At 35.7% G+C, this 27,067-nt stretch overlaps 2 protein-coding genes across 11 annotated transcripts in view; one reads left to right on the plus strand and one right to left on the minus strand.

The window, feature by feature from the left end:
* The window catches only part of Rfx3 (regulatory factor X3), a 246,388-nt gene that overhangs the window by 167,949 nt on the left and 51,372 nt on the right, over positions 1-27,067 (minus strand). Inside the window, exon 1 of one of the 10 annotated variants that reach the window (XM_031390028.1) lies at positions 17,667-17,688. The exons of 8 other annotated variants lie outside the window; for them this stretch is intronic. The gene's annotated coding sequence lies outside the window, so the exon portion shown is untranslated. Of the gene's footprint in view, positions 1-9,975; positions 10,687-17,666; positions 17,689-27,067 lie in introns of those variants that run through there. One more of the 10 variants, XM_031390029.1, reaches the window with a different exon arrangement.
* Thoc3 (THO complex 3) lies at positions 17,630-22,678 on the plus strand. Its single transcript, XM_031390900.1, is given in 6 exon segments — positions 17,630-17,738; positions 21,851-22,115; positions 22,117-22,358; positions 22,361-22,519; positions 22,522-22,629; positions 22,632-22,678. Coding segments are annotated over 6 exon segments (930 nt in total).

Raw genomic sequence — 27,067 nt, forward strand, 5'->3', positions numbered from 1 at the left:
AGCAACCACATGGTGGCTCACAACCATCTGTAATGAGATCGGATGCCCACTTCTGGTGTGTCTGAAGATAGCTACAGTGTACTTACATATAATAAATAAATAAATCTTTAAAAAACAAAGATATATATTATCATCACCATGAAGTATGTCTCAAATTTAAAAATGTCTAAAACAACATAGAGCATAGTTTCTACTAACAATCACCTAAATTAAAAGACACTAACAGAGGTCTTTGGGAACCCACAAAATACTTAAGCTGAAAATATATTTCTAAATTGTCAAAAGGTCAAAAAAATCAAAAGTGGAATTAGAGACATTTTTAAAAGAATGAAAAGGAAAACGTGCCATATTAATATAAGTGTCACCGAAACAATATTTACAGGGAGATTTGTGGCACTAAATATCTACACTAAGAATGCAAGTCTGATTGGCTTCAGCCTGAACCCCACAAAACAAGAAACAAACAAACAAACAAACAAACAAAAAATCAAGTGAAGATTTCAAGTGAAAAAATCAACTGAAAAGAAAATGGATCAAAGTAGATTTTCAGAGGAGGGAGCAATTCATTCATTTAAAAGATCAGTAAAATTTCTCTAAACTGATCTAAAACTGATCAGTTAATAAATAAATAAATAACCCTCTAAAACAAACTAAACAGAAATTAAAGATATAAATGAGCAATTTCAGAACTGATAGAATATATTGCTATAGAATCTATATATAGCATAGTTATATTAGAAAGACTTTATGTCATTAAGTTTGACAATGTAGATTAATTTCTTGGAAAGCTCAAATTTATTTATAAATAAGCAAAGGAAACCCCAAGAATAGACAGATTTGCTCTTGATTCTACCACACACTTAAAAAGAACTAATGTCTACCATGTCTACTGTCGCACTCTATGAAGCCGTTTATGCTGATGATCAAAAGACAAGGGTGTAACAAGAATGAAGGTGCATCACCACCAGGCATGGGAAATGATTTCCTGAATATAAGTTAGCATGATTTGACAAATGAGAAATCACCAACTTAAACAGCTTCTGAAATACAATGAAAGAAAAAAAATACTGATGTTCAGAAAGAGCCTACAGGGAAGGCAGACCAATATCGACAATAATAGAAAAGTCAAAACATTAAACACCTTAAGCAAATAATCTAATACAACCAATAACTGGCCAAATGAATTAAACAGACACCTCTCAAATGAGCTACAAGTGGCAAATAAAATCATTTTTAAAATGCTTAAACAATCTTATCAATCAGAGAAAACCAATGAAAACTACACTGAGATTCCAACTGACCTCTGTCAGAATAGCTATTGTCAAGAAGGGGGTGGGAGAGATGCTGCTGGGAAAGCACAGGTAAAAAGCATTTATCCATTGTTAGGAGGAACGCAAATAAGTGCAGACATTGTGGAAATTAGTATGTTTTTTTAAAAAAAATATCACTAATACATCATTCAGCTATTCTACTTCTGCGTATATACCCAAAAGATTCAAAATTAGTGAACGAATAGATTTTTGTGTACCCATGTTTATCAGAGCCCAATCTACAAAGGATAAGTAACAGAAACAACACAGATGTCCATCAACAAATTATCAGATAAAGATAATGTGATGTGTATACATTTAAGACTTTCAGTACTTTATGAACTCAAATTATGTTGTTTGCAGGAAAATAAATGGGCCTAGAAATTATGACATTAAGTGAAATAACCTTAGACAGACAAATATTCCTGGTTTGGTTGTTGCTTTTGTTGTTGTTGTTGTTGTTTTCCATTTGTGGAATGGGGGCAGGGTCAAGCAAGTAAGAGAGGTTCTATTACAGATGTTAAAGAGGTATTACAAAGGGTAACTGTAATAGTAAAAATGAGCCAGTATATTATATGAATGGATATGAATTAAGGAAAAAGAGAGGCCAGGAATTTGAAAGCAACTGAGGAGTGATTTATGGGGAGTGTTTGGAGGAAAGGGAATGGGAAAATAATATAATTTAATATAATATCCAAAATAAAAGAAATTTAAAATATTCATTGAATCCAAATCCTTATCTCTGTAAGCTTTTTAATTTACTTGTGGCTTTTTGTTCTGTTTTCTTTTAGGCAAGATCTCAAGTAGCTCAAGCGGTCCTCAATTCACTGTGTAACCAAAAATGATTTTCAACTTCTGATCCTCTTACCACACCTGGGATTACAGACATCAGCCATCAAGCTGGGCTATCCATAAGCTTTTGTGAATAGGTATTAGTATGCTAATTTAAAATTCCACTTGGAAATACAGAAGATAGACTAGCCAAAACAACTTCATGGGAAAAAGAAAATAGACTACCACTACATGATTTAAAGATATTTTATAAGTCAGCAATAATTAAGACAATCTACTACAAAAATAAACAAACACAAAAAAGAATTTCAAAATTAACCCACAGAAAAATGGGCAATCTATTTTCAAAAAAGATACTAAGGCAGAATATGGAGTAAAAATAGTCTTTAATAAATAATGTTCAACCTGGATATATATAATTTTTAAAACTGATATGTGAGTATATATGTGTGTGTGTGTGTGTGAAATTCTCAAATAAAAATATTGTTTGACAAAATAAACTTTGATAGTACCTTATTCTGCATACAAAAATTAACCCAAAAAGGATTTCATGCTACATATTAACAATTCTAAGGCTGATAATGAGTTTCAAAGCCCATGGGAAATGGATAATTGAGGCTGTTCCTATCACTACTGGAAATCAACATTAAAGATAATCAATTATGCTAAGACAAATTACTGTGTAGCAAATTAGAATCAAAGACTTAAGTATGATTTCTCAATTAAACAAACAAGAAAAAACTTCACAAATGCACAGTGGCAGACATAACTACAAATATTGGAATAGAAAAGTTACTTTCTGACTCTGTCAAGAGAACCAAGATATATAATACCAGTAGCAGCTAGCCAGCTAACCACCCAGTGTGGAGAGCATGCTCAAGAAGCGGGAACCAGGGATCCATTAAGAAATTATTAAAAGGACAAAAAACAGAAAACAGAAATCCTTAGTTATCATATAATGTCAGAATGCAAAGCAATCATCAAATCACTAAATAAAAGAGGCTAGTAAGTTAAGGGAGTCATAGAGCCATCTAAAAGGGATCCCACTGCCTTAAGCTAGAACAAGTTGGGTAATAACATAAATGGCTAACATAGAACATGAATATGATGTAGTGTATAAAATAAATATGAATGGTTTTACACTGACATAATAAACAAGGAAGAAGAGATGAATCTTTCTTTACAGAGTTTCAAATAATGTATGTGGATGCTTCTCTACACATTCCATAAGAACCTCTTCATTCCCTTTCCTCCTGGAAGATAGTGACTTACCTCCAAAGAGCATAATATAGACTAAATTAACTTTATACTCAGGTAATCAGGAATAAACAACAAGAGTGACAAAGCATACTAATTTCCCTGGTCCCCATCTCTCTCCTCTCTCACCCCCCCCCCCAACAAGCATGCATGCACTCACACAAACACACCACACACACTTGTGCACACACACACACCAGCTCCAATGACAATTCAATGTGTATGATGATAAGGGCCTATTGTTATATGGGGGGGGGGGGGTAAGTAGAGTCTCAGTATCATACATACTGGGCTCAAACTCCTGCTGCTTCTATTTTCCAAATCTTAGCATTCCAGGCATTTGTCCTGCTGACTCTGTCAATGGGTACTTCTCAAATCTCATTTGAATTATGAAGAAAGCATCATGCAAACCCATCTTAAAGGATATTCTATCTAATGCATGGTCAATAATACTCAAAAATTTCAGAGTCATGAAAACCACAGAACAATGAACAAATTAAGAAACTATCATATTTCAGAGCAGATTAGGGAAATGTTAGAACTGAACCCAGGAAAGGAAGAACAGCTTTAGCAGAAACATTGGTGAAATCCAAATAAAGGCTGAAGTTAATTGTAATGAACAATTCAGTGCTTAGTCTTGATAAACTCCCTGGGATTATGTAAGGCGTTAATAATAGGAGAAAGTAGGGGAGGGGCATACAGGGACTCTCTGTGCTACCTTAGCAACTTTGCAGGTCTAAAATTATTCTAAAGTAAAAAGCTTATTATAATAATGGGTTACAAATTAAAGTGTAAAAAGCAAAACTACAAATCCTTCTGAATATAAGAAATTACATATGATGTTTAGTTTGCCAAAATGATAGCAACAGAACATAAGAGATAAAAATCAGTAAATCTGACTGCATCAAATGAAAAAACCTACTATGTGCTCTGAAAGGCACTTTATGGAAATGGGAAAACTAAACAAAAATAAATAAATAAGCAAACCAAAAAAATGGAGAGCATGACATCTAATAAAGGACTTATGCTTATAATATACAGAGAACTCTCAAAAACTAACAATCTGGTTAAAACTTGGCAAATATTTGAACAACTCCCAGGGAAAACACAAGAATAGGATGGGAAGAATGCACAAACTCATGCGCAGCACTCTCAGCTACAAGGACGACACACTATCATACAACAGCTGGAGCGCATTACACAACTGACTAAAACTGAGAAGACTTGCGAGGTGTAGAGGCAAGGTGTAGAGGAAGTGAAACTCTTCCAATATTGACTGAAATAGGTAATTAGTACACTTAAAAAGCAGTTTAGGAGCTTCTTAAAAATGTAAACGTAGACTTGTCATTCAATTTAACCATAATATTTCTAAATATTTACTCAAAATCAAACAAAAAAATATTAAAGGTCATAGCAATTTTCACCAGTTACTTAGTAACTGGATTACTAATCATTTTATGCTCATGTTGCTATTAGCATCTGCTATTTATCTATGGATAAAATAACTTTGACATATTTGTATAATACAACTCACCATTTTAAAAAAAAAGAGTTATGGCAAAGTTAAAGCAAAACATGGATGAGAAGCCTTATTTTGAATGAAAGAAGCCAGGCATAATGAATATATAACACATGATTTAATTTCTATAAATCTCAAAGAAATTTATGCAAATCTAGTGACAGGGAACAGGTAAACCGCAGGAGTGGGAGTGGAACTGGGTTTCTGAGAGAGGGACAGTCAGAAGAAAGAGGCCAGAAAAGGAGCCAGGGAAAACTTAAGGACAACAATGTATTGCTATTTTGTTTACATGATTACAGTCATCATATTGCAAAAAGATACTGCATCACCCCCCCCAACAAACAACCAATGTTAAATAGGTACAGTTTATAATATATAAAATAACCCTTAAATGCTGTTTTAAAATCAGTACTCAGAAAATCTAGAAAATGTAGAAATATTTTGAGCCTGTAAATCAGAAGCTTCAGAAATGTCATGATATCTTTAGACACAGTAGAAGAAATACTGATTGGATGTGTCTTATGTGACATTATAAGTTAATTAATACTCATAGAAGATACATCAAAAGGGCATTGTATTAGCTGCATTACCAAAATAAATGGACAAGTGGAACTGTCTATGCATTCCACATGGTTTTAAAGATACAGGAGTATATGAAATTTAATACATTAACGGGCAGTTGGGCTGTTGCTCACCTAAGAAGACCAGTAAAGAAGGCTTTAAAGATTTGGTTTTATGCATTTAGTATTTTGTTTGTATTACAAATTTCTATTTATTACACAAGGTTAAGCACATAAGCCTTGCAGGAAATATTAAAACAAGAACCTGCCAACTCTCAGCGGGGCCAGTCCATGCTCCCTCACTCCTGCTGTCACCTCCAACTCTCTGGGTCTAGCCCCATCCACCCACCCCCCCCCGACCCCTACCCCTATCCCTACCCTCACCCCCAACAAGTGATCTCACTCACATGGTCTCTTAGCCTACCAGCTCTAGCTTCCATGCTTTGCCCCACACACCCCTGATTAGCCATCTCAATACCTAATTACCCGGTATAATTAAGATTCTTAAGCTTATAGTTAACCAATTAGATTTATGTATTAATAATATCACATTTTACAAGATGCCAATACAATAATTTCAGACTCAACTGATAATGATAAAACTTTAGCCCAATTATTCTAACCTTTAGATACAACCATGTCCACCTCCATTCTGGTTCTTCTCTCCCCTCACTCCCCACACCTCTAGCTCTGTCCCCCAAACTCCTTGCTCCGCCTCCCTTTTCCTGTTCAATCACAGGCCTGCCACTGCCCTAATGTGACTGGACAGAGAAAATCTTGCAACACATAAGAATTTAATAATAATAATAATAATAATAATAATAATAATAATAATAATAATAAATGCCTACCAGTTATTATGTAGGCCTGGAAATTTGAGCAGGCAATCTATTGTACACATAAACTTTATAACACTTGAGATAACTATTATTTCCATTTTATAGATGAACATCAGGTTAGGGAATGTTAAGGGAGATCACAATATAGGGAAGGCTCTAGCAGTCAAGTCTTTCTGGCTCCACAAATTAATATTTGAATGCTTCCTGGTTCACTAAAGACAGAAATCACTGATGATCATTCCCCTAAAAATATTTGCTATAATCTCATCTGAATTGTTACTTTTACAAAACTGTTACTGATTCATGTTCAGTTCTTTTAGTGCCTGTTAACTTTCTACAGTACAATGATGAACAAAGGGTCGTGCCAACCAGTGTCTAAAGTTACAGGGCGAGGTGAAGACGGTATGTGTAGTACATAGCAGAGATAAACTAGTTAGCAAAATCATAATAACACAGCTACATATCAATTCTGTAGGATTTCATCTCAGTATATCTTAATTGAAGCAACTATTTTTACCTGAGCTACGTGATTGTACAATCTGTTAAAGCAGTTTATTTAATCAAAAGTAAAAGCAATATATAATTTGATGCAAAAAACTTCAACTCTTTAAAATGGTTAGAAATGAGGAGATCTGTGAACTCCTCTGATTGCCTGTCAAGAAGAAGCCCGAGAGAAACCTTTTCATGACCTCCTCCTACAAATAAAACTATTCAGAGATCATACTGTTTCAAGACACAACCTTGTTTAGTACTTTCTTCTGCTAGATAATGAAACATCACAAAACTAGGAAGAAAAAAACTCCCTTCATTGAAATTCTAGGCTCCTTCCTCTTCAGTTCTTTGTGGGTTTAAATCAAAATATTCTTGTGCCTGGCCAAAGGATGTTTCATTGGTTTCCTTAAATCATCCCAAATATATCTGGAGTAGTCCGTACTGCACTCTGGTTTGGGGGCATCTCCAGTCTTCTTGTTCTCTTACCCACACCTGATTTGGAAACAGCATTGGTTCTTGTTGGACACTGCTGCTGTATGCTATAATTAGCAATACAGTAGAAGTTAAAAGTACAAAATTCATCTGTTCTTAGCAAATAGAACTGTTATTTCAGTGTACTAAATATGTTCTGAGGCGATCTTCTGTGTAAGACAGCACTCTTCTCCATTCCCCATGGATGGAAAGGCCTTCCCCAAGGAGGTTTCTCATGATAGAAGCATTTAGTGTGGAACCAATGCCTTAAGTGTGGAAGTAGACCAAAAAAAAAAAAAAAAAACAGTTCACACATTAGTAATTTTTCTCTGAAATGCTGTCTTGTAACAGCAGTAACATTTTGATTATGCTACAAGGACTCCATTCGGAAGAAAAATTAAAATGCCTTTTTCAAAACACAAAGGGAAGGGGAAGCCTTCGGAAGTAAAGACCTGCACACAGTGAGCAGCAGGGGGCATAGCTTCTGAGGGACAGAGGAAGAAACAACTCTAACCCACTTTAAATATAATCACTTTCTTGAAACATGATAGTAAAGTGGGAATAACTGAGTAATTTCAGAGCTCAGTAATGTAAAAGTAGGTAACTGATAAGACAACAAAAATAAGAGCCTGAGCTAAGAAACCCACCAAACAAAGAAGACTGCCTCCCAAAAGCTGGTAGAATATTCTCACAGGAGCCTTAGAACATGGGCTATGCAACTTGCTTTAATTCTTCCATTTTTATCTTGAACTTCACTACTGAGTTTCCTTCATAAATAAACAGGTTACCACAGAAGGTAAATGATTTTTTAACGTATCACTTTGTGATCTTTCCAAGGAAACATTTTATTCTTTCCAGAGCAGACTCCCCTAAGTAGCTTTCCTACGTCCTGTACAAGCAGATACTATTCCATAAACAGATACCATGCATAAATTAAGAAGGCTTCATAAGAGAACCAGAATCTAATTACATAAACTACTTCCCAACAGGTAGATATAAATTTCAAAAATCTCTGAAATCTTATCTTTAAAGGCTGCCGTCCTTTTTTAATTATGCTAAAAGTCCCTTGTCTGCTTGATCTCTTGTGAACAATTTTAATCAGGCCAGTGTAATACATGCTGTCTCACAGACAACTTAACAGAGCTCTCAACTATGAGCTAATGGGAAGAAAAGGAACCACAAGGATTTTTATTAAAAGGAAAAAATGGCTAGCCTAGAGATTTAGCCAGGAATAAAGGCAGATTAAATCATGTGCTTTCCCCTCACTGAGCCCACTTAACTTCAAGAACTGCAGTCATATAATTAATGTGCTCTTGAGGTTTACTCTGCAAATGTAAACATGCTGGGGTTTTTTTAATTACCTTAAAATTTAGTGATTTTAGTCACTCTTTTTTTCCTCTTTATGAATGGACTAATGTTCTAACAACCAGTTTTTTAGAGTCTAAGAAGAGTCCCCAAACTCTTTCTAGGATCTGAGCAAAGGACCCCGATTCAAAGGAGTGGTGACTAGCTAGACAGCCTAAGGAACTTCATCTGTATCCTCTCCATCAGCTATCACTACAAACCTCCTATACATTCTGAGGTCCTCACTCAGGAGACACAGCTGATGTTCAAAGTCCAAATTTTCAACAGAATATATCAACTAAACATAACCATCACAATAATAAATGTTTCCCTTAAACAACTAAATAAAGAAATCCCTAACAATATAAAAAGTTGTCTCAGACCCAAAGACTCTACACCTATGCTTAGCTAGTTGATTTTCTGTCTTGATTACCAAACTACTCTGAAACTAAACATGGTACCCTGGTTTTATCTCTCATTAGTTCAGATGTGTTTGGCATTGTGTTTTCCACCCCCCTGTGCCCCATTCCTTGATATAAATATGTAAGAGTTAAAAGTTGATGTAAGAATTAAACACCACAATACACTGCATAATTTGAACCCACTGTGCATTGGACATTTTCAACCGAATACAAATGATCTAAACCTAACAGCCACTATAATATATGTTTCCCTTAAATGACTAAATGCAGAAACTCCTAACAGTATCAATGGTTCAATAAAGGCCATATTCTAGACTTTAGGTACATCCACTCAAGATTTATTGATCAATCATGAATACTCACACTCAGGTTGCCATGTTTTCTCTGGAAACCTTGGTTAGTGTCAACAGACAACTGTACCGCTTTTCTCTCCACACCCTGATAAACTGCTCTGTCTGTTCTCACTACAGGATTCCCTCTCCCCCTTTCACTCACACGTTCCTATGAACTTGTAACAGTTCCTTACACACTGACCCCTGCCTCTTTACTACAACTTCTTTCCCCTGCTGCTTCTTTTCCTCACATGCTGTTTCTTATGAATTATAATGGTAATCTCTCAGCTTATTTAATACTTGTCTACCTACACTTAATTTAAAAAGACCACTCTTTGGAGTTAAACTCCATACAAAGTTTAAATATAGATCAAGACAATATATCTGATTCTTTTATTTATTTATTTATTTGTTTCTTTCATTTGTGCCTATGCATGGGGTATTATAATTCTACAGCTTACATTGATAAGCTTTACAAATTCAGTCTTTTTGATGAAATGGTATATACCAAAGGATAAGAGAGAATATATGCCCGCGAGGTATTGCAAAATAAAAAGTGGCTTTCACAACTGTCCACTGGTATTACAAGATTACAAAGTCAAGCACATAGGTTACGCCAAAGTCCCTAAAAAGTTACCTGATCTGTGTATAAACTCCCAGGTTAGACTCTCAATGCCAACATCAGAAGGCAAAAATCTATACAGATATTGTTTAGAACAATAAAAACTACGTAGGAGCCATTCAGAGTTTTAAATTGTTGAAAGGTCATCAGGTCTCTCTTAATCATTTTCTTCTTTCCTCAGTAAAATATTCTCAATCCTCTGTTAAATATAAAATTTTAAATGATTAGCAATATAAAATAAAATATTATTCCACAGATATACTTTTCCAGAGTTTATACCTGTTAATTATCCTAATGGAGCATAAAGTCTCTTCAACAGCATAGAGCTAATCCCAATTCGTTTCAAATTACAATGTTTTAAGTTTTTTGCCTAAGATTTTCTGTTCAAGAACACATACACAAAAAGACATATTAAATAAACTGACATTTAATAAAAACTAACAGAAAGATGTAATAAGTTTTCTGGAATTTTTCATTTAAAAAAATCTTAGTGTTACTTCATTTAATTAAGGCAAATTTTACATTTCAGAAAAACTTAATTATTACAATGACCTAATTTAGTATTACCTGTAACAATGGCTCAACATTTGGATTTAGAGCTCTGCAATTACATCTGGCACCGGTTTTTGGCTTCCAGTGTTAGTTTTCAGTAAAAGAAACCAGGGCTCCTTGGAGAAATGGCTGATTATAGAAGCGGGTTAGGAAATGTTCACATGAACACTGATTTATTCTCTAGTATCAGGGAAAAAAGGAAGTTGTCAATAATAATTACAATAACAAGAGTATATCGGTGATACCTAGAAGACAAGTTAAAGAGTTCTTCATGAGCAAAATGGGAATAATTTTAAATATACAGAATTGGCGGTTGATTACTTAACAATCTACAAAAGTGAACTTATATAAATAAGTAACTGAAAAAGATAGAAAAGATAAATCCCTTTTGTGGAAGTATTTAAAATAATTTACTTATATACTCTAGTGTATGCAGATGCAATGTCCCTGCCTCTTCCTGGAGTATGGTCTACATAGTGTATGCAGATGCAATGTCCCTGTCTCTTCCTGGAGTATGGTCTATATAGTACCATCCTTCTGGAGAAAAATGTGGTCCAAAGCAGCTTGCTCACCTAAGTCACAGCTAGAGAAGTCTGTAATAACAGCAGGTACAGAGAATTGATCTATAAGAAGTGCAAACCATCTATATAGCTTTCTGCAAGTGTATAAGGAGGAGGAAGGAAGGGGAGGGAGAGGTCGCCACTACTTCGGCCCTTCTACGCCATCTCCCTTACATACTTGCAGCAGTTCTGTCCATTTTAAACCACGCCAACTATGGGACTCTTCACACAGTCTAAATGGAAGGTCACCTGCACAACAATAGGATAGCGAGCCAGAGTGTTCAATGAGTTTTTCTTTCACTGCAAACATTTATTTAATTTTAATAACCAATTTCCTCATCTATAGTTTAGACAAGTCTTCTGGGAGGCGTCTCTTACCCTATACAAAAGAGGGTCTATTCTTAGAATCATAAGAATTTCACCAAAGGCTTTGTATTTAGATAAATAGATATTATTTCTACCCCAATCACATGTGTGAATCAGGAAGACACACACACAGCAGGTCCAAGAACAAGGCCTTGCTGATGGAAGAAGGTATCAGGACAGAGGGCTGAAAAACAACTGTCACAACTCCTGGGCCCTCGCCATTTGCAAAGACAGTAGTTTCCATCAGATGTAAATACAAGGATAAAATATAATAAAGCCAATGAAGATGTTATACATGACATGGCTATCACTGCTTATTTCTCTAACCTTGCTCTGCCATTGGCACACATGTGAGGATCAGGCAGTTAGTCCTGTCTTCCTGGTTTTCATCTGTCCTTCAGCAATCAGATGGGAGTCTGCTTCCCCAGCCTTCACATGTGGTGACTCAGCACTCAGTGATATACTCGTTATCAACATTATGATTATCATTATTAAATAACCACTCATTGACAAGACTGAAGGAAAGGACTCTATTAAAATGGGATTTTAATTTTAAAACAGTGGTTCAAGTGACTCCAACTTGGGATCTCACTTTGCCTTCTCTTATCCCTGGTGTGAAAGCAAAAATTTGCCAGCTTTGTTACAAAGGATGTGACTAACCAGATGATGGAAGGCACAGGCTAAAAGCCTTCAAGAAGGTAGAAGGCTACAAAATTGAATTATATCACACTAATTTTTCATATCAAAATTCAAAGTTTTCTTATAATGAGATACAAATCAAATTAAGTGGTAGACTCAATTATTTCACAAGAGAAAAAGCACTGTTGTGCCTCAATAGATGGAATGAAACTAACGAATTTGCTATCTGTGTCACATAATAGAAATGACATTGCTAGGAAAGCATTCTGCAATCATCATCCTAATGTTCTCCAGTATCTCTAAATCTGATGGATTCATCAGATAAACATGTTAGAAACACATTTTGGAAAACCAGAAAATAAATTTTTTAATGCTTAACCTTAGTGTTCTCAGCATTAAACTTGATATTGATAAACTAAAATCTTGATAAAGTGTTATCTGTATCATTTAGTCATTTTATTTCTATACCTTCTGGTGAGGCAGGATTTCACAGATTCTTAGAATTAACTTCTTACCTTCCTTCCCAAAGGCATGCTTCGGGAGGATAGTAGGGACTATGATAAAATTCCCAAACAGTTCTTTGCATCACCAATTCCATTAGGATATACTAATTACAAGCCGTACACAATCTGTACCGCAACAAGCTCTAAGGTTCTTCTAACTCCTCACCACTCTCAAGGATACATATTTGTTTCTACGGTGAGAAATGAAGGAGGCTTATGATCATTCAGTTTCCTAACACAGAGCCTACGTGTACTGTATGTACAACAAAGAGCTATGTGTCCTTCAAAATCCCATCACAGTCTGGTTTTAATCACTGAAGGTTCTCACAGATGACTTTTCCTTAAGACAACAGGTTATAAGATGACAGGTTATCAAAATTTATCAAATCCAGCGTTTTAGTTATAACATCCAGCTGAGATGTACAATTTCTTTCTTTTTCCTTTTTCTTTATTATTTATTTAAAATATGCATTCTAGTAGCACCCCCATGGCTGCCATTAAGAGAGTAATTTGTTCCATGGCTTTTAAAGTCATTCCATATAGTAAAGAAATGTAAATGCAGCTCATGGCGTGAGATACATCATAAAATGTAGCCAAGCAAAGTATCCACAATGCATGTAATGATTTAGTTACAGGTACTGATTCATGTTATATCATTATGTAGGTGGTATCCACTTCAAAGAGAACATTACCAAATTTAAACAGGAGAGAAAAATTCAAGTTCATGCCTATTATAAAGGAAAAGGAAGAAAGGATCTGTTTAAGCGCCTTATGAGATCTCATTTTGTGCAATTTAAAATTTTCACATAATTTTAGATATTTGTTATCCTAATAAATAATACTCAATATTTATCAAAGCAAGAATATGCAAAAAGATTAATAAGATACAAAGCTTCTCCAAAAGGAAGAATCAGATTCTCAATAAGCCATAAACAAAATACAAGTAACAAATGTTACAAATCTCATGGTAAAGCTGAAATTCTAATACTTTTAATAGTATATTAAGAGCAACAAAGTGTTTTCATTTCACCAGCATATTTTATTATTGAATACAGTTTACTATTTTTATTCTCTTAATTCAAATTTATAACTCTCCATAAGATCTTTAACAAACATTATCTCAGTCAAAAAATAGCATTCATCAGCCTTATTCAAAAATTCATAAAATGTACTTTGGAGATGTACATTAACATGTAAAACCCATCCCACAAGGTCAAGTCCAAATTTGACTAACAACTGAAATACATCTAAAAAGTCTTCTCAATAATTGTATTATTTAAAGTAGTTTTAACCATAGGGTTTTGTTTTGTTTGTCTGTTTCTACTGAACTCAAACTTGCCATGTAGCTAAGGGTGACCCTGAACTTCTGATCCTCCTGCTTCGACTCCCAAGTGCTGCAATTGCATCACTCACATTACCTAAGTACAGTATATAGAACATAGCATCAAACCCAGGTCATATGCATGGTAGGCACTTAGTCAGCTGACCTAAACCTTGCCTCGAAGACAGTTTTCTACTAGGTAAAAATATGAACAGGACTAAGGGAAATTTTTTGGTTTGTTTGCTTATAGTTTTTTGAGACAGGGTCTCTCTACATAGCGCTGGTTGTCCTATATAGACCAGGCTGGCCTCCAATTCACAGAGATCTACCTATGCATTATAAGTGTTAAGATTAAAAGCATGAGCCACCATGCCTACAAAGAGGGAATTTTTAAACTTGTTATACAATAATATAAACAATCAACCCCTTCTCAACCTCCAACCCTACCACAGGAGCACGTCCTGTGACTCTTGCTCCATTTGGTGAGTCCTGAGGACATTATCCTACCTGCACCTTTCCCAGCTTCCAGGCTTGGGCTGGGTCACATATCCTGTGTGTGCACTAGCTCCATCTGAAAAGCCTGCCTGAACCTAGGCAGTATCCACTCTCCAAGAGCATCATGGACCTCACTTCTCGGGCTTCAATATAATGATGAGTTTCCTGGACCCTACCCTGCCTGCATCTTTCCAAACAACAAAATTTAGCCTAGATCATGGACACTAAACATGAGTCATGTGGAATCTACTGCACCTGCCTCATTCCCCAGTCACACATCCTATGTCCTATCCCAGCCTACTGAGTCCATGAAACCTCACCTCCCCATGTTATCTCCAACTCTCGGGCCTAGCCTTAGTCACAAATCCTATAGGTAGACCTAGTCTGATAAGAGCCCCAAATCCCACCCAGCCCACCCATGGGTGGAGCATGTGTAGCAAAATCTGCACACCAGCCCAAGCAGATCCAGCCTTATATACATTGCCATGCTTTCATACTTAACAATGGACTGGATTGACCCACACCACTAATTGAAAATCGACCCTGAGTATGTAAAGACTGACCTACTACCTTTTCATAACTGATCTACAATTAACCAAGATTGGGGCACAACAAGAACAAAAACAAACCTCCACTCAACAGAGTTATCCTAGAATGTAACATCAGACACATGACTAAAAACTGTCCAGGTCTCAATGTAAAACCATAAACAATATGAGAGGCCGAGACATTATGTTCCAAATCCACTGATTCTACAGAAATGTTTGCAATAAGAATTACCCAGATGAACCCAAGAATTTAAAAGTCCAATCATTAACTTCATTAAGAACTCAGAGTTAAATGAGATAAAATCAGCTCAATGGGAAGAATAATGATGAACACCTGAGTGACGTCCAAGACAACACAGACTGGCTGAATGAGGAAGACAATTCAGGATTTGAAAACAATTCAATAAAAAAATAAATGAATAATATGAGCATAGAAAAGTAATGGTAAAATGAAGATGACTGAAAACCTCAACAAGCCAATTAGAAAATGCAGGAGAAAGCTTTACAGGTACATTGGATTAAGTAGAAGACAGAATATCTGTAGTTAAAGATAACAAGGGGCTGAACCACACAAGCAAGAATATGAAAAAAATTAAAGTATACAAACAAACGTGCAGGTACTTTGGAAAGACATCAAAATGTCAAATTATCAAATTATAAGGATATAAGAAGGAGGATCACAAGTCACAGGCTTTCATTGGGATCACAGAAGAAAATTTACCCAAATTAAGAAGATATACTCATGCAATGTCACAAGCATACCAAATAAATAAGATTAGGAAAGAAACTCTCCACAGCATACTAAAGTTAGAACACTAAAAATACAGAACAGAGAAGGAGCTGAAAGCTACAAGACAAAACCCACAAGTCACATGGGTATGGAAACCAATCAGAGTAACAATAATTTCTCAATAGAAACTTTTAAAGCCAGAAAAACCTGAAGCAAAGCACTCCAAGCTCTATAAGAATAGAGCACTTCCTAAATGGACGAACAAGAATAAACCAAACAGGAATGTTTAGTAGATAGGAAGAAATAATAAAAATCCAAGTACAGATTAATGAAATAGAAACAAAGAAAATTAAAAGCTGATTCCTTAAAGATAAAGACGATGGATAGACCCTTGAACCAGTTAACCAAAAAAAATGGAGGAAAAACCCAAATAAACAAATCAGTGGTGAACAAGAAAACACTACAATAGATAGAAAAAAACACTCAGAAATTACAAGAGAATTCTTTGTAAGACTGTATTCCAATAAATTAGAAGAGAACTGGACAAGTCTTTATATTAATCCAAACCACAAAAGATAAACTAAAGAAGTGACCAACAACTTAAACAGACAGATCCCCCCCAACACAAAAAAAAAATATATGGAGATCAAAACATAGGGAAAATCCTTCTGACTGAAAGCAAGAGGCCTTGACAGACTCCCAGCATAAGTCTATGAGATTCTTAAATATCTACAACCAATATTGCTTAAATTATTTAAACAAACAAACAAACAAACAAAAAAAAACAGAAGCAGCTCTTCCAAACTACTCTAATATCCAAACCAGGAAAAGACACAACAAAAGAAAACTACAGACCAATAACTACTATGAACATGAAGGCAAATATCCTCAGTAAAATACTTCTATGCCAAATGCAAGCATATGTCAAAAATATCAGCCACCTCAATCAAGCTGCTTGATCATAGAGATGTTAGGACAGTTCAACATTTGTTAGTCAATAGATGTACTAAACCAGATAAGTGGACTTAAACAATTCAAAAACAACTATATTATCACCACAGCAGATACTAAAAGGCCTGGCAAGATCCAACATGCCTTCAAGAGAAAATTTCTAGAGAAAGTAGAGGTAACACATCTCAAAATATAATAAGGGATAGATATGATAAAAAGATATGGAAACAGTTGAAGCAATGCTGTTAAAAATCAAAACAAGACAGGGCTGTCCACTCTCCCCACTGATTTTGAACACAGTGCTTGAAGCACTAACTAGAGCGATGACAAGAGAATGGAAATAAAGTGATACAAACAGAAAAGAATCAAATTGTTCCTATTTGTAGATATTATAACACTATGTACAATAGACCCCAAAAGTCCACCAAAGTCTGGAAATAGTCAACATTTCAGCAAAGTGGACGGAGGGATGGATGGATGGATGGACAGACAGATAGAAAGATAGATAACTTCAGCCTGCGAGTGTGTGTATGGTGTATGTGTGTATATATATGTGCATACATACATATATACATAATACATACATACATAGAAATCCTGAGCAAAAAGAACAATGCTGTGTGTGTCATTCCAGATTTCAAGCTATATTTCAAAGTTACAGCGATAAAAATGGCATGGTAGTGATATAAAGCTGTCAAGAATAATGAAACAAAAGAGAAGACAAAATATTGAGTACACATGATTACATCCATAAGTCCGTTAATATATACCATTCAGTATACAAAATACGACAGGATAAACTTTTATTAAAATATATAACTCAGTATTAAAATTTTTAAAACAGTGAGACACACAAAGGAATATCTTAGTAAATCAAGAAATACATCATTTTCCAGGGTCATTGTATACCATCCTGTGAAAAGGAAACATATCTATTATAAATGGAAATTATAATAGACTTAAAAATTTTTACATGAAACTAGGCTTGGTGGCATAGGCCTATAATGACAGTCACTCATGAAGGTGAAGCAAGAGGCTTACCAATCGGAGGCCTGCTTGGGCTACAGAATGAGTTCAAAGCCAGTCTGGACAACTTAGCAACTCTGTCTAAAGGTAAAGCATAAAAAAGGGTTATATGGTAGGCTCGGTCATAGAGTACTGCCTAGTATATATGAGAACCTAGGGTGGAGTGCTATTACCACAAGAAACTTAACTCATTAGTTTTCACATTTAAATATGAAAATGCAAAGGGCTAAGGTAAGTAAAACTAATCTTGAAATGGTCCTGAAACAACTGGAAACCCACCCATAATGTGGTATAGAGTAATGTTGCCTAACATCATATATAATAGTTAACACACAAACACAAAATACTTCTAAGAACAAGATTATAAACTCCTAGGAAAAAATGACAACCATCTGTAATGGGATCCGATGCCCTCTTTTGGTGTGTCTGAAGAAAGCAACAGTATACTCACATACATTTAAAAAATAATTTTTACAACAAATACTCTTTATGAAGTAGGAAACAGGACTAGTAGGGGTTTGCTTGTTATAGCCATATAAGCAGAACTAGGAACAAACTCTACATTTTTCTAACCCTAGTACAGTATTTTTTTCCCTTTCTCTCCACTGGCAAACTACTCAATTGTTTTTCCACTTCTGAAGCAAGCAAAAAATAGGTTGCTAGGTTCTATTCAATATGTAACATAATAAAAGCAATGCTTTATGAAACATGTATGTCCAACTTATAAGGTCTGAATTAGAAGTCAGCAAACATGAAGAATGTAAATCTAGCATTCTACTGCAGTATTTAAAAAATGGGCAATAGCTCAAAGGATGAAACAAGAAGTCATATAAAAGAACGTTACAGGATATCTTTTATAAAAAATGCAATGATATTCAGAGTTAAGTAGAGATTATCAAAGAACCTGACAGAACCAAAATATCAAAAATAGACCTAATTTCTTAGGGAAGGTTTTTTATTATAATCCAATTATTTCATAAACGCAAAGTTATTACATCAAATAGCACAGCAGTCTCTTCTCTTAGAAAAATTAAACCAGCCTAAAATTTACTGCTATCCTTGGGCTTTTATTACAGCTTCCTGTAATTCTCTAGATCTAAAACTCTAAAATCCACTTCCTTCCATTTGTCAGTTATTCGCATTCATAAAACACAGTAAAATGTATGCCCACTTCCTAAAAACACCTAAAGTAATTGGTTTTATATAAATCTAAAATATTAAATGTATATTTAATCAAACTTATCACTGAATTAAAGCTTTCCCTTCAGGGGATCAGGGTTATTTGTCAGCACATGTAAGTGACTCATTTCTGGATTGCAGATAAAGATTTTCAATGTAGAAATTATTTCAAAATTTATTCTTATGAGTCTGCTTTCCTATTTAGAAATATTTCTGAAACAGAGTTCTACTTATGACTTTTTCCTAAGAGTCTAAAAATATCCACCCATCTATGATATGTTTTGAAGAAAATGTTAAATGAATAGCCTTTCTAACAAATATAAATGAAGATATCCAATAAATGAAGCAATCTTTCAAAAAACAACAATCATGAAAGTTAAAATTTAAAAAAAAAAAAAAATACTGCAATGAAAAGAAGTCAATGCTACACTTCAGACTGGCCAGTAGAGGCTGCCAGTACATAGGGACACTCGGTTTCCTTGCCTACCTCAGACACAGAGATTGTCCAATAATATGGCTATGATATGCTATAAAGGCCAACATCCTTACCTCAACAGAGAGATTTATACAACAGCTGTCTTCTCACCTGCATATCCTACATGTTTCACAGCAACCAAAAAGAATAGGCAATTTTGAATTTTTTCAAACATGATCACTTAGCTACTGTTACCAGCAGAAACTACCAACTATATATGATTATCTTTCCAGAAACAATATTAATTACATTGGGAAAATGGGTATTTTCACTGGAAAGTAGCTCAATGCATGGCCCTAAAATCCTTCATCAAATAGATGCCTCTGCTCCGTTAAATGACTCAGTTGCAGACAAGGAAAATGTTCAGTTACTGAGTACTATAAAATCATAATTTAACCTAGAATTTGGATCAATCTTAAGCTACAATATACTTACATGTAATATACTTTTAATATACTTGAAATTTCTTCATGTGCATCAGTCAGGTAAGACTGTCCTTCTGTGCCCTTTACCTAGAGCCAAGGAACCAGTGATCCCTAAATACACCAAGTGACAATCCCTTCCCAAATTCAGTTTTATGACTCTGTTCTATGGTTTTAAAAGTTATATGTCTGGCCCCCTTTTGAGCTGCATAGCACTGCTCTTTCTTACAGAGAGAAAGTTTCTGTCAATCACTGTACCCTTTCTCCATGCAAATATGTGCAAGCTTTATTTGCCACTCCTCTTATATGAAATGTAGGCAGCTTACTGAACTTAAGGAACTGCATTCAATACATATAGTATTGTTATGATGACAGAGAAGGCAATGAACTACATGCAGCTCCATCTGCTTTCTTTGTTAAAGAAGAAAAAGCTAATTATCTGTAGCTCTCAACCATGAAAACCTAGACATATTTAAGTCAATAATAGCCCTGGACAACTAAAAACATTTATAATATTTTATAATATTTTTGCCTTTTTTTTTACAAGAAAACACTCATAATTTCACTATAAAATGTTAAACATTCTAAAGGAGAAAGTAACAAAACAGTAGAGTATTAGAATTACACACTTGTATAATAACTCACTCATTTAATATTTCAGAAAAACTGCCTGCCATTTGTGATATTCATTTTTTAAGTAGTAGAGGCAAAATTTAGACAGATGTAAGTCATCTTTATATAAATAAGTGCAATAAAAGGCATCCAAGTGAAAGCCCGGACTTTTGCCCAACAAGAGATGAATTCTATACCTTTACTTAACAAAAAGAAAGAAAGGAAAATAAAGTACCAAGTTGAAATGATGCACAAAGCAGCCCCCACCCCCGCTCATGGACACCTGTGCTCACACTGCAGTCTATCCACCAACCAACCAGTTTCTAGTCCACTCCCATTTGAATCCAAGCAAACAATTATTAATTTTGATTTTTTTCAAACTTAAAGAGCATATCAAATAAAGAAAGTTTTTTTAAAAAATAAATCAAAGAGAGTCAATATAAAACCCACAGAACTGGGACCAGCAAGATGGCACAGCAGGTAATGATGCATCTGCTCAAGCCTGCTACCAAATGGAGCACATGTAGGAAGCTGGATGTTGTTCCTCTCTCTAAGACTGTATGTATAACGTACACAAAGGTGATTGCTCATGATTACCAATATAAATGTTCTTTGATTTTGTTTGTGTTCAGTGATTAAGCATTGCTTTTGCTTAATTTTTTCCACAGGAACTCTTCCAATGGGAATACAATCATATTTTATAATTCCACGTTAAAGGTATCTCTAACTTTCTAATAAATGTTAAAACATATGAAACTTTTAATTACAAAAGCATTAGCAAAGGTATAATCAAATATCCAAAATCAACAATGTGAGCAAAATGTCGACACACAACAAGAATATGGCTTTAAAATTAGAGCTCTCTATTCATGATCCTAACACTGCTTCAGGAGACACTGGAAAGTTCATTTGCCCTAAACATCAGGCTATGACTTTTCTCGGGTCCCTTCTCCAATCCTGAAGAAGCACCATTGTATTCTCACACCTCAAATTTGTTTGAAAAGGTCAAGAATTCATCAGTATAACATAAAAGTAAAGTAAATCCTAGATCCAAAGCACATGTACAAATGGAATATCAGTTCCATTAAGGAGTACACACAGGCAGGTAAAGAAAGATGGGGTAAGTGGTCACAATACACCAAACACTAAGCCCTACTGTCACAAACTAGAAACTGATAGAATCAAGTTTCCATCTCAACTTCGGAGAACGCAACGGACAGCCATATACTACAACCAGAGCATGAACTTCTTCCCAGTTCTCATGAGTGTTATCTCTACTCGTATAAACACAACAGAATGATAAACAACAGCAACATCACTACAAAGGGTAACATCTTAGAATTCTACAACTCACATGGTTTGCTAATGCATTTGGTGACTAGGCCCTGCAGCCTTCGCAATAGGTCCCACTCTACAGGCCATGCGCTTAAGGAGCAGTGGTCCCCTGTGGACACTGGAGTTCTTCTGAAGCCACAGAGGTACTTGCCAAAGTGGATGTAGCCTGGAGATAGGGTGGGTTTCACTCAGCTTGGAATTCTTTGACAAGACTGCAAGGGTCTTCTTGCTGAAGGAAGGCCTTCTGATCAAAGAAAAAAGCTACAGGGGATATGAAGATAGTATGATTCCATTTTCGTGGTATCCAAGTAACCGTAATCCCTACGTCTCTGTGTGTGGAGATAAAGACATTCCTGTGTGAGATATGAGGTCTACAAACGCACTAACACTAAACTTTAGACAAAGCATTAATATCTGTGGGAGCCCCATTGGGGAGACCATAGATGGGCATCAAGGATGATGTTGTAACCTTTACTGATGCCAAGACCCACCATTCCAAAGCAGAGACAGTGTTTGAGTTTGAGGTCAACAATATTTCCTAGAACAATGATAATGACAAGTTCCCCTGACAAACAACTATAGGTTATATCAACATTCTCAGCTACACAGAACTTGCTGTACAGTATTTCTATGCCCATTCTTCTACTTTCATCGGTATCAATCTTAACCCCATGGTGAAATTTGCTAAGGGGGCACAGGTGCTTTGGCCACATTCAAGGATATGGATGAGGTACTATGTGGAAAGTGCTTTACAGAAATTTTAAGCCTCTGAGGAAACCTCAGTTTTAGCCACAATATGAAAATGCTGGCACTGACATCAGGGGATCATATTAACACAGCTTGCATGTAGACAGAAACTGGAATGAACTGTGTGAGTCCCAGAACTTTACTAAGACTTCACATTCTTAAAGGTTTCTGCTGGCATTTGGCTGTGATGACAAAAATGGAAGAGAAGACAAGAAGCTGAGGCTCTGAAGCTGTTTGGGCTTCCTAATGATTCCTAAGAGGAGAACCTGACATTAGAAGAAAAGGCCTGGGATAATTGCCTTTATCCCTTTTAAAGTTTGGTTTATTCTTTTTGAATTTGATTCTAAGTTATAAAACACAAAAATCTTTGGTCAAGGTGTCCATTCCTTATGCTGCTTTTTGATGCTTATGGTTAAGCCAACCTTGCAAGAAACTCTCCCACTGATCTACATCCCAAACACTTCATGCTTTTTTATTTCATTATTATTACTATTATTATTATTATTTATTATTATTAGGGTATGTGAATAGTAACTGTTTCCACTCCCCCCACACACACATGCACACACATGCACGCACGTTAGCTAAAGATACTCCACAAGGATAGGCCATAACCCAAGGACAGCATATCTTTTGGGCATTTCCTGTCTTTACGATTTTCTATGTGTGGGTGTGCTTACAGAATATGATACTGTTTGAGCAATACCTAGCCTAAAGAAAAAAAAGGACAGTGGTGTTTTTAAATAATTAGAAACATACATATATATTTGACACTTAATCATTTAATGAAACTTAACTTTTAACATGAGACTTGTGGGAGTTTTAAAATGAAAATATTAATACTCTATTATCACAGGGAGATACTACAACATTGCAATTTCTTTAAATTTGAGATTAAAATTATAGCCTTTAGTTTCTATCAGCAACCCAAGCTGATCCTGTGCCACAGTGCTCAATACCCAAATACCAACAGGAGAGAGCTCTTCTCCCAGGAGTGTAGACACAACTGTGAGCACAGGTAAGACCAACACTTCTGCTCCAAGAAACCTGCCTGGAGTTCTCAGAACACAGGAACAGAGGAGCAGCCTGGGACAGGATCCTTCCTCTGTGGCCCAGAGCTGACCCTGTGCCACAGCTCTCCATACCTAAATTCTACCCAAAGAAAACTGGTCTCCAAGGAATACTGACACTCAGGCTTGCAGCAGGGACAAGCCACAGTAGAGACAGCAAGGCTAGCTAACATCAGAGATAAGCAGATGGCAAGTGGCAAAGGCAAAAACATAAGCAACAGAAACCAAAGCTACTTAGCATCATCAGAACCCAGTTCTCCCAACACAGTGAACCCTGGATAATCCGACACACCAGAAAGCAAGACTGATTTAAAATCACTTCCCATTATGATGATAGAGGACTTTAAGAAGGACATAAATAACTCCCTTAAAACTGTGTTGTTTTCACAAATGCTGGCTAGTGTTGTGTCAGCTTGATAGTAACGAATTATTTGGGAAAAGAGAACTTCAACTGAAAAAATTCCCAAATAAACTATCTTTTGGGAAAAAAAATAATAACTCCCTTAAAAAAATACAGAAGAACACAGGTAAACAGCTAGAAGCCCTTAAAGAGGAAACACAAAAAGTCCTTAAAGAATTATAGGAAAACACAACCAAACAGGTGTAGGAATAGAACAAAACCATCCAAGATCTAAAAGAACTAGAAACAATAAGGAAATCACAAAAGGAAACAACTCTGGAAACAAAAAACCTAGGAAAGAGATCAGGAGTCATAGATGCAAGCATCATCAACAGAATACAAGAGATAGAAGAGAGAATCTCAGGGGCAGAAGATACCATAGAAAATATTGACACAATAGTCAAAGAAAATGCAAAATGCAAAAAGCTCCTAACCAAAAACATCCAGGAAATCCAGAACACAATAAGAAGACTAAACCTAAAGATAATAGTTATAGAAGAGAGTGAGGATTCCCAACTTAAAGGGCCAGTAAATATCTTCAACAAAATTATAGAAAAAAATTTCTATAACAAGATGCCTATAGAACTCCAAATAGATTGGACCAGAAAAGAAATTCCTCCCATCACATAATAGTCAAAACACCAAATGTACAAAATAAAGAAAAATTATTAAAAGCAGTAAGGGAAAAAGCTCAAGTAACATATAAAGGCAAACCTATCAGAATTATACCAGACTTCTCAGAGACTATGAAAACTAGAAGATCCTGGGCAGATGTCATGCAGACCCTAAGAGAACACAAATGCTAGACCAGACTACTATACCCAGCAAAACTCTCCATTACCACAGATGGAGAAACCAAGATATTCTATGACAAAACCAAATTTACACAAAATCTTTCCACAAATCCAGCCCCAAAATAATAATAGATGAAAACCGCCAACACAGGAGGGGAAACTACACCCTAGAAAAAAAGCAATAAAGCAATCTTCTTTCAACAAACGCAAAAGAAGATAGCCACACAAACATAAAAATAACATCAAAAATAACAATCACTATTCCCTAATATATCTTAACATCAATGGAATCAATTTCACAATAAAAAGACAAAGATTAACAGACTGGATACATAATCAGGACACAGCATTTTGCTGCATACAAGAAACGCATCTCACTGTCAAAGAAAGACACTACCTCAGAATGAAGGGCTGGAAAAAACTTTCCAAGCAAATGGTGCCAAGGGAAAAGCTGGAGTAGCCATTTTACTATGGAATAAAATCAACTTTCAACTAAAAGTTATCAAAAAGAATAAAGAATGGCACTTCAGACTCATCAAAGGAAAAATCTACCAAGAAGAACTCTCAATTGTGAACATCTATGTTCCAAATGCAAGGGTTCCACATTCATAAATGAAACTTTACTAAAGCTCAAAGCACACATTGCACCTCACACAATAATAGTGAGAGACTTCAAAACCCCATTCTCAGCAATAGACAGATCATGGAAACACAAACAAAACAGAGACACAGTGAAACTAACAGAAGTTATGAACCAAATGGGTTTAACAGGTATCTATAGAACATTTCATCCTAAAACAAAAGAATATACCTTCTTCTCTCAGCACCTCACGATACATTCTCCAAAACTGACCATTCTCACAAAAAAGGCCTCAACAGATACAAGAAGATTGAAATAATCCCATGAATTCTATCAGATCACCATGGACTAAGTCTGTCTGATCTTCAATAGCAACAAAAATAACAGAAAGTCCACATACACATGGAAGCTAAACAACTCTCTACACAATGATAACTCTGTCAAGGAAGAAATTAAAGACTTTAGAATTTAATGAAAATGAAGACAAAGCATACACAAACTTTTACAACACAATGAGAAAGCAGTCCTAAGAGGAAAACTCATAATTCTGAGTGCCTCTAAAAAGAAACTTGGAGATCATTCACTAGCAGCTTAACAGCACACCTGAAAGCTCTAAAACATAAAGAAGCAAATACACTCAAGAGGAGTAGACTGCAGGAGATAATTAAACTCAAGGCTAAAATCAACCAAGTGGAAACAAAAAGGACTATACAAAGAATCAACAAGACCAGGGGCTGGTTCTTTGAGAAAATCAGCAAGATAGATGAACCCTTAGCCAGACTAACCAGAGGGCATAGACATAGTATCCAAATTAACACAATCAGAAATGAAAAGGGAGATAGAACAACAGAAACTGAGGAAATTCAAAAAATCATCAGATCCTACTACAAAAGCCTATATTCAAGAAAACTGGAAAATCTGGATGAAATGGACAACTTTCTAGACAGATACCAAATACCAAAGTTAAATCAAAGTCAGATAAACCATCTAAACTGTCCCATAACTCCTAAAGAAATACAGGCAGTCAAAAAACAAAACAAAACAAAACAAAACAAAAAACAAAACCCAGGACCAGATGAGTTTAGTGCAGAATTCTATCAGACCTTCAAAAAGATCTAATATCAATACTCTTCAAACTATTCCACAAAATAGAAACAGAAGGAACACTACCCAATTCATCCTATGAAGCAGCAGTTATGTTGAGGCAGTTATTTTGAGTATTCTTCCTTGGAGATAGAACAGCTTCTCTCTAATCAGAAAGTTGTCACAATTTCCTTTCATAGAGGACTGCATAAGAGATTTTTTTTTCTACTTTTATCATGTTTAACATTCCAAATAGATTTTAAAAACTGGTTGGGGGCCATTTTCTCTCTGGTGAGTTTCTAAGACTGGAGCAGTGAGCCGGGAGGCACGGGCCCCACGATTCCCAGGGGAGCTGCAGGGCAGCAGGGACAGGATCCTCTCAGCTTCCAAGTGACAGAGGTGGATCAGAGGCCTTCTCTGCCCCTTCCCTGCAAGAGGAGGGCCTACCTCCAGGGAGCTCCTTAACCCAGAGACTTGGGTGATAGCCGCCATTTTCTCTCTGGTGAGTTTCTAAGACCAGAGCAGCCAGCCGGAAGGCAGAGGCCCCACAAGTCACAGGGGACTTACAGGGCGGCATGGACAGGACAAGCTCTAGTCAGAGACACTATGAACATCTAACACCAAAAATCAAGACATGGCGAAAGGGAAACTCAAGAATCCTACCAACAGAAACCAAGACTACTTGGCTTCATCAGAACTTAGTACTCCCACTGCAGCAA

Source organism: Mastomys coucha, unplaced genomic scaffold (assembly GCF_008632895.1).
Source record: "Mastomys coucha isolate ucsf_1 unplaced genomic scaffold, UCSF_Mcou_1 pScaffold21, whole genome shotgun sequence".
Taxonomy (NCBI): Eukaryota; Metazoa; Chordata; class Mammalia; order Rodentia; family Muridae; genus Mastomys; species Mastomys coucha.